Source organism: Heliangelus exortis, chromosome 25 (assembly GCF_036169615.1).
Source record: "Heliangelus exortis chromosome 25, bHelExo1.hap1, whole genome shotgun sequence".
NCBI lineage: Eukaryota > Metazoa > Chordata > Aves > Apodiformes > Trochilidae > Heliangelus > Heliangelus exortis.
Window position 1 is genome coordinate 1,979,179 of NC_092446.1, and position 14,099 is coordinate 1,993,277.

Consider the following 14,099-nt stretch of genomic DNA (forward strand, 5'->3'; position numbering starts at 1 on the left):
TGATTGACTGAGGTTCAGGATCTTTGGGTATAAAAGAATTGATGCACTTGTTCAGATCAAGCAGTTAAGCAGCTCTGGCAGCTCCAGGTCTGTCAGGAACAAACCCCCCCTTGCTCACAGGCCCAGCAGAAGGAGTGGATAGCTGTCCAAAGAAAGAACCAGGGACTAATTCCCAGGCAACAACTGGTGTTATTTTTAAGTAGATTCAATTTGTGAGCACTCCCCATCTATAAACTGCACAGCTCCCAGCACGGAAAATGCTCTGCAGAAGCACAAACCCAAACCAACCTTCCCTGCTTAAAAGAAGGGAAACCAAAAGGCTCATCCTGGAAAGCCCTACAATAAAAAAAAAAAGAAAAAGGAAGAAAAAAAAAAAAGGAAAAAAAAAAAAAAAAGGAAAAAGAAACAACTCAAACTTCAAAATTAGGACTGACCAAACCACCCTGCTGCAGGGTGACAACTGGAGATTAAAATCCACCCTTGGTTTCGAGTTAATCTGTTTAGCTGGCTCCTTCTCAAGAGTCAGAAAGCCAAGAGCTGCTTATGTGCCCCAGGATAAGGCAGCTCCCTGCCCTAATTCAGCTGATTTCACAGAAATAAATGGGACAAAAAAAAAAAAAAAAAAGTTGTTTCTGCAGTGTGCTGAAAACATTTAAGATCTAAGAATTTTTTCAGCACATTTAGCAACACCTGGAGTGAAAATGTTGTAGAAAATGTGGGCATTAAAGGAGGAGGGGGGAACCCCATGAACATGTCAAGAATTTGCTGTTTGTAGTTAATGGCAAAGATTTATTGCATGATTCAGCAACACACAGGGAGAGGAAAGAAAACAGAGATGAAGAATGGTCCCTAATGATGGAATTACAGTGAAGATCCTTTCTCCCATTTTCTCCAATGCTTTTTTATCCCTCAGCAAATGAAACCATAACTCTGTGTTTCCTCCCATTGCCTACAAATCACTGCCAACATTCACAGAGGACTCCCAGGATGTAGAAATTCTCAGAAAGAACCCATGAAATCTACAGAAGTCATAGCAAAATGGACTAAATAAAGTTTTAAGTAATGAATATCAACTGTGCATGGCATAGCAAAAGAACATTCAAAAGAGCACATGTTTAAACATTACTTTCCATCTCAAGAAAGATTTAGATTTTTCACTCTTCAGAAAGGCAGCTGGAGAAGTTGAGCAGGCAAATAGGTCCTTTAAATTCCCAAAATGTGCAAAAATTAGTGTTAAAAATAAACATACAAAAAAAAAAAAAAAAAAAGCCAGCCTTTTAACAAACAGATGAAGGAAAAGATATTCATGTGTACCCTGACCATGAAAGAAAATCATTCAGAGCTCAGGAAAAATGCAGTGGGGCTCCCTTGGTTGGGAGTCAGGGGAAACTGGCTATCACTTGTGAACTTTTTATAGAAACCTACTGGAGTTACACTGGCAATTCCTCCTGCTTTTGGAAGAAACTTCAAGACTTCACTCAGTGGACTGAGGGCTTTTGGTCAGCTTTGCTCTCTAGGCTTGAAAAAAATGTGATGAATCTGCCACAGAGCAATTTTGGAGATGGAGAGGAAAGAAGGAATCGTTCTGCTTCCTTCTACCTCTTCCCATCCTCCTTAATAATCCACCAGGAGGAACTGTTCACAGTTCACAAAAAGCAACACAAACCATTGCTGTAACATCAAACCAACAGCTCCTTCCCCTCTTTCTGGCAGCAGGCTGCTCCCTTGGCCCAATCCAGCTCCAAAACTCCAGGGATTTGCACTATCAAGAACTGCAGAAAAACAGATGATCCTCCAGCAGATCCCCAGCCAGAGTCTGGGGCAAGTCATTGTTGGAAGCAAATGGAATCACTTAGACACAGAGAGGAATGATTAACTGTAAAAACCCCTTAAAAGGTAGTTTTACATTTGCAATGTACATGGTAATCCAACACACACAAACTCCCATCCCAAAATTCAGAACTATCCCACCCCACCACATCAGGGCGTGTGGCTGGAAAGCCTCTTTACACCACGGATTAAATTGCCAAGGAGGTGGATAAAAGCTCAGCCTTAACTCCCCAGAGCACAGACCCCTGGTGCTGGGGTCAGTGGTGACCTGAAACACAAGAGAAATCATCACACACGTGTGACACCAACAGCACTGAGCCCCCCCCCACCTTGTGCACAGTTTCAGCAGCAAAACAAATTACAGCCATTTCAATTTATTGATCTGAAAATCAAGAGGTAAACCCACAAATGGCTGTTTCCCAGGCATGCAGTGTGAACAGCAGGACACTCAACAGCTGAGGGACATCCCAGTTTTGTTCCAAATCACCCCCAAAAGCATCCATCACATTTCCTACCCCCAAAACTGCAGCTGCTGACCCAGCCACAGGTCCTGCTGGCATCTGTCTGCACCACTCCAAAGAATCCACCAGGATTAAAAGCTCCTGACAGTCACCCAAGGTGCTCAGAAGATGTAGCACAGGACTGAGATTTATTTTTTTTTTAAGCAGCATTTCAAGGAGAAGAGCACAGTGGGGTCAGATAAACCACCAGCCAGTCAGCCCTGAGAAGAAAAAGGGACTTATCTGAAATTTATCAGCACTTCTGGGGAGATCAGAAAGGGAGTTGTAGGCACTGCAGTGGCCTGAATCTGATGGCAGCTGGAAGGTTTGCCTGAAGTTGTTCTGATCAGGAATCTTCTGTTAGTTCAAGACACACTCAGCTAAATCCCCACACAGCCACCTCTGTGCTGCCATAAACCACCCCATCAATTTTTCATTTTCCCAGAGCTTTTTTGGACTGTGCTGGAGGATCTGCAAGGGATGCACTTTAACCTTTGCTCCAGACTACTCAAGGACAGAAGTGGCTTAGGAACCCTCACCGTGTTCAAAAAAAAAAAAAAAAAAAAATAATAAAAATCTCAGTATTAAATTTCTGCAGCCCCAAGCACGAGGCTATTTACTGAAGCTTTATACAAACTAATCAAATATAAGGCTCTCGTGGGACAGGAGGAGAAAGAGAAGAATTAAGAGATAAATCACTGGCTTCTCTTTCCTCAGCAAACGTACACTCCAATTTAATACAAAAAACCAAAAACCAGCCTGACAGCCCTTGGTTGGGCACAGATAGGCAGCATCCAAATCTCAGATGGAATGCAGTGCACAGCATAAATTAATTATCTCTGCTTTACCACAGCTTGCACAAAGGAATTGGGAGAGACAATCCAGACAAGGGGATGAGCTTCAGATATCAAAGGCTCCACATGGAGACCACAGAACCTCACTTTCCAGCTCCACAGAACCCAGCATCTTGGTGAGCAGTGTCAGAGTTTCCTCCGGGAGAGAAACCCCTCTCCAAAAAGTCCTGCAGGAAGAGCCCAGCAACCAACCACCTCTCCTCCAAAAAGCTGAAAGATGCAGTGCAGATGGCACAAGCCCTGCAGCCAAACACAACAGGGACCTGGCTGCCATCCCTGCAAGGCAAGAGACTCAAGGTCAGTGCAGATGTGGAGAAAAAACAAAAAATAAAACCCTGCAGACCCCTCAGCAGGCAGCAAGTTTGTAATTGGGATCTCCAGATATGGGATCCTGGGGCAATGAAGGTCGGGAGGGAGCTCAGGAGGTCACCCTGATGCTCAGCTCCATGGTCCCAGGACACTCTGGGATGCAGCAGGCTCCAGGGATGGATGCACTGCACCAGACTGCAAAGCCCATCCTCAGCCACACTGCAGCAGTCCTGAGGAAGGAAATCATCATTCCCTCCTGGAATACACATCCCCCGATCACTGCACAGAGAGTTTGGGGTGTAGGAGGCAAAAAGGCTTCACCTTCAGAACTTGATTTCATCCTGACATTGATTTTCCAGGCCACAGGAAGAGCAAACTCCAACCCAAGAGGCAAAGAAGACAACAAATCCCTCCCAACCATGGGGAACAAAACACCCTGGCAGCCCTACCCCTCTTTTACAAGAAAAATTACCAAGTTTTTTCAGCAACAGTAACTCAAAAATTATGCATAACAATCTATTACCCATAACCAAACTAGTCCTTAAAGAGTTCTTGATTAACAACTGAAGACTGCTTTGAACAGTCTTCACAACTGTCTTTAACAACAGTCTTTAACAACTGAAGACATTTTGAAATAAAGCTCAATCACTCTATCAGTAATAATTTAAAGTACTTAAGTTTGTGGATTCATGGTTTCAAATGAAGCCCCCAAACACAGGCTCAGACACACAGCCAGAATGCAGCATAGCAAAAAAAAAAAAAAAAAAAAACACAAAAAAAAAATGCAGCAAGTTCCTAAATGCCAATAAAAAATGAAAGTTTTCTTATCTGAGAACCATAAGATAAGTGACAATTTCTGTAGCATGCCAACACCTGATTCATCATCTCACTCCCACAGCAGCTGCTTTGTGGCATCATTTCACAACACAAGATCCCAAACAATCCCAGTGACACCCATCAGAGTTATCACCAGCTCTGTTCCCACAGCTCAGCTCAGAATTTGACCAGGACACCACAATTTCTAGAGAAGGCCCATGGTGTGTTTAATCACCAGGCAGCACCACGCTTTGGGATTTAAACATCTTTAGCACCATCTCCTCTTCTCCCTGTGGCAGAGAGAGCAGCACATCTCTGGATTTAGAGACAAGATCATGAGAGCCAAAGCACCACCCAAGCCATCCCAAGGTATCTGAGATGTACAGCGAGTTTTATGACATTTTAAGAGGTGCCTTGAACTTCAAAGCCTCCCCCCCAAGCCTGGAAGAAGAGGGGATGACAATCCCCAGTGTCCAAGGAGCTCATGAAGGGTTGGAGGGAGAAGGAAAGGAAAAAAAAAAAAATAATCTACATGTCATTGCAAAAATTCACTTTTGGGACCACCTTTCCAGGCTAATTGACAGCTCTCTTCATTAACACCTCAAGAGATGAACTCAATTTTGCCAGTAATGGTCTGCACACCCAGGAGAGGCTCATTTCCAATTTTCCCATCTTGTGGTCTCTTTTTCAAAAAAAAAAAAGAAGGAAAAAGATTTGTTGTGTAAAGCATTAAAAACATTGAGAGAGGAGAAGATGTGTTTTACTAATCCTGAAGCCTTGTTTCTTATTATTGTCCCCAAATCACAAATATTGTGACTAGCACCTTGTATTTACCACACACACCTTGATGGGGTAAAAAAAAATGAAAGAACACATAAGCCTCTAATTTTACCCTGACATCAATTCCCATTTCCAAAGACAGATGGAAAACAGGAACAGAAACTGAGCTAGTAAAAAAGAAACATGCCCTTCTCCATTTCTAACTCGAAAAACCTGAATATTGAAAAAAAAAATAAAAAAAATCATCAGAATAAACTCCTACTCCCCTTCACATGTGCTCAGTTAAGCATTTTGAACATAGATGGCAAAACCACTTCCAGGTGCAGAGCAGCAGGGTCAGTGTAGGACACGCACCTTGCAGGACACCTTTCCATCATTTGCAGCCCCCCTCCTTCCCAGCAGAAGAAAATAACTAAGTGGGTAATTGAAAAACAATATTTTAATTGTCAGTTTTAATCGAGGCTTCCTACTCAGATTGAAATCACTTTTTTTTTTTTTTTTACATCTCCCTGCTCCAACTCCTCCAGCCCTGCCCAAGGGCCATCTTTCCTGCACGCCAGGAGCATACCAAGCAAGTTTGAACCAAGGAGATAAATCACATCATCTCATGACTTCCCACCAGCCACACATCAAGCCATGCACAAGCCATAATTATTTTTTTTAAATAAGCACTACCTTGAAAACTTTGCAATAGCAAGAAGCTAAGTAGACATTTCACCATCCTCTTTTTTTTTTTTTTTTTTTTTTTTTAATCCTAGGGCACACCAGAGCCTGAAAGCCAGCCAAGTGGTGAATTCTGCAGAAGATTCACTGCAAATACACCTCTGACTCTTGACTGCCTTCCTTCTGATGATGGGAAGGACACTGATGCTTTAGTTTTATTCATTTATAGATGTGTGCCTGGATCTGAGTGCTTGCACACACCCTGCAGCCCCAAGGTGTGACACTCCAGAGCACAGCAAGGAAAAGAAAGCAGCAATATTATGGACTCACCAGGAGCAAAATCCTGAATAATGGAACTTTCTAGCACAAACAGCTTCCCAGGGACCCTCAGCACAGTGCCTGTTACCAGCAGTGGAAATATGCTCCTCTGACACTACACAGATTTTTCAATGATTCCCCTGATAGGAGGAGGATTAAAAAGCAATTAAGTGGCTCTCATATTTCAAATGCAAAGCCATATTTCAGAACAGCAGACAGAGGAATATGGAGCTCTCCGGACTCAAAGATTTGTTATATTCCACTAAAAAAAAGCCCTTCCCTGGATACCTTAAAAAGGCAAAACCACAGTAGGATCCTACCCCACGGGGAGGAGAAAAAACACTGCAAACCCCATCCAGCATTGTATTATGGAAAAGCCCTGCAAATTCCAGGCAATCTGCAAATGATTTTCCCCTTCCCCACCCAAACATCTCCTGCAAACTCCTACCATCACCAGCCGAGGCTGCAACAGTGAAAAAATATTAAAATAAAAACCATTCCTACCTTTAACTTGAGTGTCATATTCAGCTATGATCTCCTTATCCTTTTTGAATTTTGCTGGCGACGTCATGTTTTCTTTTCCAAAAAAAAAAAAAAAAAAAAAAAAAAAAAAAAAAAATTAACCCCAAAAGAGATCCACCAGAACGCCAGGCAGAAAAAGGGGATTTTTTTTGATCCTCTCAAGGCGATGCCTCCCCCCCCTTCCCAGCCAAAAAAAAAAAAAAAAAAAAAAGGCAAAACAATATAAATCAGTCCATGGAGAGAGGGTGTGAGAGGGAGCAGCAGCAAAATGCAGATGTTGAGGGCTCAGAGGATGGAAGAGGCAGCAGTTTTGTCTCCCTGCACCAAAACCTTTCGTAGCAGCATCAGAGCAACGAAATCCTGCAGCCCCCAAAGGCTCTTCCTGATCGCTAACGTGAACAGCAGAGCCGGGGAGTGGAAGTCCTTCCGCACAACATGTTTTGTGTGGGTTTGGTTGGCTTTTTTTTTTTTTTTTTTTTTTCTTCACCCCCCCCTCCCCTCCTTCTTCTTAAATGGTCTCCGAGATGATGCAAATCAAATCCCAGCCGAGAGCCGAAGCCGAGGAGGAGAAAGCCGCTTCCTTTGGTTCGCTTGCCTGCGAGTAAAAAAAAAAAAATAATAAAAAAAAAAAAAATTAAAAATGAAACAGGACGTATTTAGAAAATTACAGCTCGCAGACAGCAGTCACAAGACGAGCAGCCCGAAATCTGGGATGGGAAGAAGGAAAGCTGCCCCTGTCAGCCAAATTAATTGCTAATTAGCCTTTAAGCAACAGCGTGAGGGAGGTGAGGAAGGCAGAGCCCGGAGGTCAGCGGGCAGAACACGCCCCGACGGGGAGCAGGGGCTGGCTCGGAAAGGGGGGTCCCAGGGGGGCCAAGAGGGAGGGGACACGGGGAGGGGACACGGGGAGGGAGGGAGGGGACGAGGGGCGGGAGGGGCCCCGAGCACAGCCCGGGGGGAGCGGAGCCGGAGCCCGGCCAGGCTGCAGCATCCCCGGCCGGGACCCGCACCCCAGCTCCATCCGCAGCTTTTCCTTCGCTAGCTCCTGGGTTTTGGGGTGATTTCGTGGAATTTTTTGTGGGGTTTTGTTGGTTTTTTTTTTTTTTCTCCCGGGTGGGGGTCAGAGCTGGGGTGGGCGCAGCACGGGGTGTGCGGGGCAGCCCCGAACCTGCCCGCAGGGGGGATGGCGGGACGTAACTTTTCTCACCCTTTTTTTTTAAATCTTTTTTTTTCTCAATTACGCTATTTTCCTCTCTTTTTTACGGGGAAGGAGGGGGCGAGGCTGCGGCCCCGCGGGCGGGCGGGCGGGCAGTCCCCGCGGAAGATGCGCGTACGGGAGGAAGGAATAAATAAACACGGCACCCGCCGGATCCGCATCCCGCCCGGGAAGAACAATGAGGGCGGCGGGGAAAGGAAGCGTAGGGAGGGCGGGGGGATCCCGGGAGGGGAAAGGGGGGGGGAACCGGGATTGAGGGACCCGGCCCCGCGCCCCGCCTCGGGGCCGAGCTGCGGGGAAGCGGCGGGGGCAGCCCCGAGCCCCCCGGCGAGGAAGGTGCGGGAGGGGATGGGTCCCGGTAACCGGGCGGGGCGATTACCTGGGCGCTGCGGAGCCGCCTCCCGCAGCCGGGCGTCCTCCGGCCGCTGACGCCCGCCACACGGTCCCCTGCACCGGACCGCCGCCGTCCCGCCCCTTCGCCAGAGCCGACCAATCCGTGGAGAGCTCTGCGCTTGAGGGACGGGCGCGCCGACGAATGAAATGGCTCCGTTCCTCTGCTGGCCACGCCCCCTTCCCCGCCGCCTGGCACTCGTAGCCACGCCCCATCGGGACGGGATGGGCGGAGCCCGGCGCAGCGCAGAAGCCCCGCCCCAAGGGTTCCGCGGGGGCGGGGCGAAATATGCAAAATAGGAGCGGGAGAGACCAATGGGAGCAAGGCAGGGCGCGCCCCTCCGCCAATCAGCGGGCGGTAGGGGTGGTGCCACTCGTCTCCTCCAATGGTCTGCAAGAAGAGGGTGCGCCCCACCCTTGAGATCCACCAATCAGAGAGGGAGGGCGTGTCCGCTCGCGTCCAATGGGAGCGCGAGGTAGGGAATTCAAACTGACAGGAGGGAGCGTGGGGACGGGACGGGACGGGACGGGACGGGACGGGACGGGACGGGACGGGACGGGACGGGACGGGACGGGACGGGACGGGACGGATCAGATCAGATCAGTTTCGTTCAGATCGGTTCGGTTCGGTTCGGTTCGGTTCGGTTCGGTTCGGTGGTGGCCGCCGCTATGTCCGGCAGCAGCTGCACCTTCGCGGAGCGGTTCGTGTCCCTGCTGTGCTGCCGGTTCTGCCGGGAGGTGCTGAGCTCCCGGGGCATGAAGGCCGCGCTGCTGGCGGGCACCGGTACCGGTACCGACACCGGCACCGACACCGAGCTCTACTCCACAGACCTCCCGCCCTCGGGGTAAGTATCGGGACGGCACCGGGAAACGGCCCCAAAATTCGGGATTCAGCCCCTTCCTCCGTTCCCAGCCCCGGGAGGGTCCCGGTGGGAGCGGCCCCGTGTCAAAAGTCCCCGGGAATCGATCCCTGGGGAGAGGGAGGGTGAGGAATGGCACGGGAAGGGCTCCCGGTGCTTCCCTGGGGAAAGGTGGGAATTAGAAATAAATAAATATCTGAACCCAAAAAAAGCTCCTCCTGCACGGCACTGACTGCAGGAGCCCCCCCTGAGCTGGGGACCTGTTGGGTTCCTACAGAAACTTTGGAATTGTAGGGAAATAGGGTTAAAAAAATAGAAGGGGAAAAAAAAAGAAAGAGGAAAGGAAAGGAGAGGAGAGGAAAAATAAAATAAAAAAAAAAGGAAAAGAAAAGGAAAAGAAAAAGGAAAAGAAAAAGGAAAAGAAAAAGGAAAAGAAAAAGGAAAAGAAAAAGGAAAAGAAAAAGGAAAAGAAAAAAAAGGAAAGGAACAGAAGAAAAAAAATAATAAGAAAAAACTGAAAGAAAAGAAAAGGATAAGAAAAAGGAAAAGAAAAGAAAAAGAAAAAAAAAAAGAAAAGAAAAAATTTAAAAAAGGAAAAGAAAAATAATAAGAAAAGAAAAAGGAAAATGAAAAGAATAGAAAAAGGAAAAGGGAAAGAAAGGAAAAGGAAAAGGAAAAGGAAAAAAAGAACAGGAAAGGGATAGAAAAGGGAAAAGAAAGGGAAAAGAAAAGGAAAAGAAAAGGGAAAAGAAAAGGGAAAAAAAAAGGGAAAAAAAAAGGGAAAAAAAAAGGGAAAAAAAAAGGGAAAAAAAAAAGGGAAAAAAAAAGGGAAAAAAAAAGGGAAAAAAAAAGGGAAAAGTAGAAAGAAAATGAAAAAGGAAAAGGAAAAGAATAAGAAAAGAAACAGAAAAAAAGGAAAAGAAAAAGGGAAGAACAAGGAAAGGAAGAGGAAAAGAATAAAAAAAGAAAAAGGGAAAGAAAAAGTATAAGAAAATAAACGGAAAAGAAAAGGGAAAAGGAAAAGGAAAAAGAAACCCAAAAAAAAAAAAAAAAAAAAAAGTTTGGTTTCGATGTCCTGCCCTTTGAGCTGTTATTCTCTCCTCTCAGCTGAGATTTCCCTCCACTCAGGTTTCTGTGTGGCTGCCCCAGGCACAGCAGGACTGAGAGCCCAGTCTGTATCTGCCCTGGGGTTTCTTTTCCCTTTCTGTTTCCACACCAGTGTCTGGGAGCTGAGAGGAAAGTGGGATTTACTGGTGCTGGGAAAGTTTAATAAACACAGGAGGTGAAACTGGCACCTTTTGGTTTGGCTCTGGTGTTTCAGAGCTGTGTTATCAAAACACTTCAGCTGCAATCAGAGCACACCTCCAGCTTGGTGTTTCCCTTTTCTCCAGGACTGTTGGGTTCATCGGGAGCTGCTTTTTCACTGACATCTGCAAATGCAAACTGAAGAACATTGCCTGCCTCAAGTGGTAAGAATTCCCTCCAGGATCAGCATCACCTCTTCCAGCAGATCATAGAATCACAGAATCCTGGAATTGGCTGGGTTGGAAGGGACCTCAGAGCTCATCAAGTCCAACCCTTGATCCACTCCCCCCGTGGTTCCCAACCCATGGCACTGAGTGCCACATCCAGGCTCTTTGGAAATATCTCCAGGGAATCCACCTCCATCTCTGGCAGGGGTGATTTTCCTTTAGGGTTTCTGTAGGGGAATGAGAACCTTGTGTGTGTGCTGCACCCCTCTGCTCACCCCCCTGGGGGCTGCACCGGTGGGTGAGGGTGGGAACCAGAGGTGAGGGGTGGGAGGGACAGATCCTGGGGTTTTGTGAGGTGGTTGGGGCCTTATAGAATCCTAGGGTTGGAAGGGACCTCAGAGCTCATCAAGTCCAACCCTTGCTCCACTCCCCCCGTGGTTCCCAGCCCATGGCACTGAGTGCCACATCCAGGCTCTTTTGAAATATCTCCAGGGATGGAGAATCCACCCCTTCCCTGGGCAGCCCATTCCAATGGCTGAGCACCCTCTCCAGAAAGAAATTCTTTCTAATGTCCAACCTAAACCTCCCCTGGCACAACTTGAGACCTCTTGTGCCCTCTTGTCTTGCTGAGAGTTGCCTGGGAAAAGAGCCCAACCCCCCCCTGGCTCCAACCTCCTTTCAGGGAGTTGGAGAGTGATGAGGTCTCCCCTGAGCCTCCTCTTCTCCAGCCTCAACACCCCCAGCTCCCTCAGCCCTTCCTCACAGGAATTCTGTTGGATCCCTTCACCTCCTTTGGGCCTCCATCTCCTTCCTGAATTTTGAGGCCCAGAACTGGACACAGGACTCAAGCTGTGACCTCCCCAGGGGCAGAATCCCTTCCCTGGGCCTGCTGGCCACACTCTTCCTCATCCAGGATTCCATTGGGATTCTTGGCTACCTGGGCACACTTGGAATGTTGAACCTCATCCCGTTGGGATCATCCCAACTCTCCAACCTCCTTTCAGGGAGTTGGAGAGAGTGATGAGGTCTCCCCTGAGCCTCCTCTTCTCCAGCCTCAACACCCCCAGCTCCCTCAGCCCTTCCTCACAGGACTTGTGCTGGATCCCTTCCCAGCCTCCTTGCTCTTCTCTGGACCTGCTCCAGCACCTCAATCTCCTTCCTGAGCTAAGGGGCCCAGAACTGGACACAGGACTCAGGCTCTGAACCAGAGCAGGGCAGGATGAACCCATTGCCCACTCAGCTCAGATTTAATGCTGGAAACTCAGATTTCTGGCCCTGGCTGCCAGTTTATTCCTCTGCAAGTCCCCAGGGAAAATGTGACAACCTTGTCAGGAGGCTGAGTAGATGAAAATGTTTGTGTGCCACCTGCCTGATGATTTCAGTGCTTCAGCACTGAGCTAATGGTGTGAATAGAGCCCCAGGAAGGAGTAGTTACTCATATATTAATTAATAGAGCATCCTCTTGGCAGGGCTGGTTGTTACTGGCAGATGGGAGATGCTGTCACTGAAGTTCTTGGAGTTCTTCTGTCTCCCTTATTAATTCCTGATATTTAAGAATAAAAACAACCACTCCTATAGCTCACACTTATTTGAGACAATTTTTCAGCTTCTTAAGCAGGACTTGGACCTAGTTCAGATTTAAATGGTGAGGGGTTGAGGGGAACACAGTGGTTTGGTTCTTAGACAGAAGCAGAGAAACAGAATTGTGGCTCCAGAGAAAAGTAGAGAGAAAGTAGAGAAATGGTGGTTCCAGGATTCCCAGGAGAGCTGATGAGGCTCTGAGATTCTCAGTCTCATTGCTCCTACCACTGATGCTCTCCTGTGCAGGTGGATTTTATGGACTCCTACATTGATTCCAGTGGAATCGTGGGCCTTAAAACAAAATATATTATTTGTTGGCATGCAAACTGCTCTGGGTTACACAACTAAAATTGGGTAAGCTCTCTGTGCCAAAGATCTCAAACTTAGATATTCTGTAACTCCTGGCAGATGTTCTCTAAATATTTATCTGTTTACCTACGTTCCCATTATCAAACCAGGAGCATCCTTACAGAGTGCTCTGGCACCCTGGCTATTCAACAGCAGCTCGAGCTAGAAAAGCCCCCAAATCGATTTTTTTTTTTTTTCTTTTTTTGTGTTGCTCATGATGTCACCTCTCCTTCTAGTGGCAATATTGTTGGTTATCATGTCATCTCTCCCTGCAAACCCTGCCTGCTCTCCTGTAACAACGGCCACCTCTGGATGTTCTACAGCCAGGCAGTCTTTGGCATCAACAGGTTGGACCCTTCTGGTGAGAACACAAATGTTTCCTTCTCTGAACCCTGAAAAACCCTGAATTCCAAGTCCTGAATTCCAAGGTCTCCCAAGGAGCCGTCTCAGTGCACTCAAGGCACAGAGAGGGAGTGGAACAGATGGAGGCACAAGACCAGTGTTGCTCTGGGAAAAGGACTTGGGGAAGATTTCATTTCACAAAGCAGCTCAATAGAAATTTATCTTCATCAGCAAACTTCAGCTTTGTCCCTTTGGTAGAAAAAAATTGGGATTTTCTGAAGCAATAAAGTCCAAACCCAGGCAGCAGCTGCTGTTTCTGGTGTAGCTTTCCTGGGCTCACAGGAAATTAGGTACTTTTTTTGGGTGACTTATTTGTCACTTTGGCCCCATAGAACTGAGTCCTCATCAGCTCCAGCTGAAGTTACAGCTCCTGCTGGCTGCTTTTTTTATTTTTATTTTTTTTTGCTTAGGTGGTGGTTGGATGCCAAGTGTCTGCTGCAATTTGCCTTGAGTCCTCAGGAGTTCACAGCATTCTGACAAATCACTTCTCCTCCCTGCAGATGGGAGGAACTTTCTGCCTAAACCTCTCAGTGTCACCTGCCTTTCAGACCAATGCAGCTGAAAATAAATCAGCCAGGAGAGGGATTATCAAAAACTACAGGAATTAGCTATAGAAATACATCTGTGGGCAGGGACTTAGGCTTTGACAAGAACACTTTGGCAGCAAAATAGGAAATAATCTTGATATATTTACCATGAACAGGACTTACCAGGTTTTGCAATGACTGGAATGTTTTCTCTGTGCAACTTAAAATAAAGGTCACAATCAAAAAATAATTTTTTTTTTTCTCCCCCCCTCTTTTGTCTTACCTCCTTCCCACCAGGTGTCAATGTATTGCTCTGGGGCAACTTGCCAGACCTGGAAGAAAGCACAGATGAAGATACATCCTGCATCTCTGAGGAGGAGTATATCAGATAAATGTTATCTACAATATACCAACAATATCTTCCCTGGAATCACTGCATTCCTCTTTGATTTGCATTTTTTTTCCTGCTAGCCTGTCAGAACCTAACCAATATAGGAAACCCAGGAATCTGGAAAACAATCTTAAAAAAATGAAGATATCATCTTCTTCTTTCACTGGGACCTTCCTGAGACTCTTGAACCTGCCTGGTGTGGAAATTCTGAGTGGAGACACTTTGGTTGGCTCTGGAAATGCAGCTGGAAGGTGCCTTTGCTGAGCTCTGGATCTGTTTTCCTTTCCCTTTGAAGCCTCAGCAGTTGCTAATCCTTCTTA

General features: G+C 46.8%; 2 protein-coding genes across 5 annotated transcripts in view; one reads left to right on the forward strand and one right to left on the reverse strand.

The window, feature by feature from the left end:
- Window positions 1-8,274, reverse strand: part of SRGAP2 (SLIT-ROBO Rho GTPase activating protein 2) — an 87,884-nt gene extending 79,610 nt beyond the window's left edge. For 2 of the 3 annotated variants that reach the window (XM_071768729.1, XM_071768728.1), the window contains exons 1-2: window positions 8,188-8,274; window positions 6,575-7,187 (exon numbers count right to left, since the gene is read on the reverse strand). In XM_071768729.1, the coding sequence (XP_071624830.1) occupies window positions 6,575-6,641 (67 nt within the window). In that variant the 5' untranslated portion in view covers window positions 6,642-7,187; window positions 8,188-8,274. Of the gene's footprint in view, window positions 1-6,574; window positions 7,188-8,187 lie in introns of those variants that run through there. The other variant, XM_071768730.1, reaches the window with a different exon arrangement.
- A 447-nt stretch (window positions 8,275-8,721) lies between these two features.
- Window positions 8,722-13,899, forward strand: FAM72A (family with sequence similarity 72 member A). 2 transcript variants are annotated; one of them, XM_071768734.1, is made up of 4 exons: window positions 8,722-9,043; window positions 10,450-10,527; window positions 12,696-12,820; window positions 13,686-13,899. In XM_071768734.1, exons 1-4 carry the CDS (start codon window positions 8,868-8,870, stop codon window positions 13,778-13,780), a joined length of 474 nt encoding a protein of 157 aa, XP_071624835.1. In that variant the 5' UTR covers window positions 8,722-8,867; the 3' UTR covers window positions 13,781-13,899. The 2 variants fall into 2 exon arrangements, with proteins under 2 accessions (XP_071624835.1, XP_071624834.1); XM_071768733.1 differs by lacking the exon at window positions 13,686-13,899 and adding an exon at window positions 13,272-13,440 and having other exon boundaries at window positions 8,758-9,043.
- The last annotated feature ends 200 nt before the right edge of the window (window positions 13,900-14,099 follow it).

Coding starts and splice junctions, on each gene's coding strand:
- FAM72A (XM_071768734.1), top strand. CDS start 8,868: ATGTCCGGCAGCAGCTGCACCTTCGCGGAGCGGTTCGTGTCCCTGCTG. Junction 9,044..10,449: donor ACAGACCTCCCGCCCTCGGG/GTAAGTATCGGG, acceptor CCTTTTCTCCAG/GACTGTTGGGTTCATCGGGA. Junction 10,528..12,695: donor AACATTGCCTGCCTCAAGTG/GTAAGAATTCCC, acceptor CTCTCCTTCTAG/TGGCAATATTGTTGGTTATC.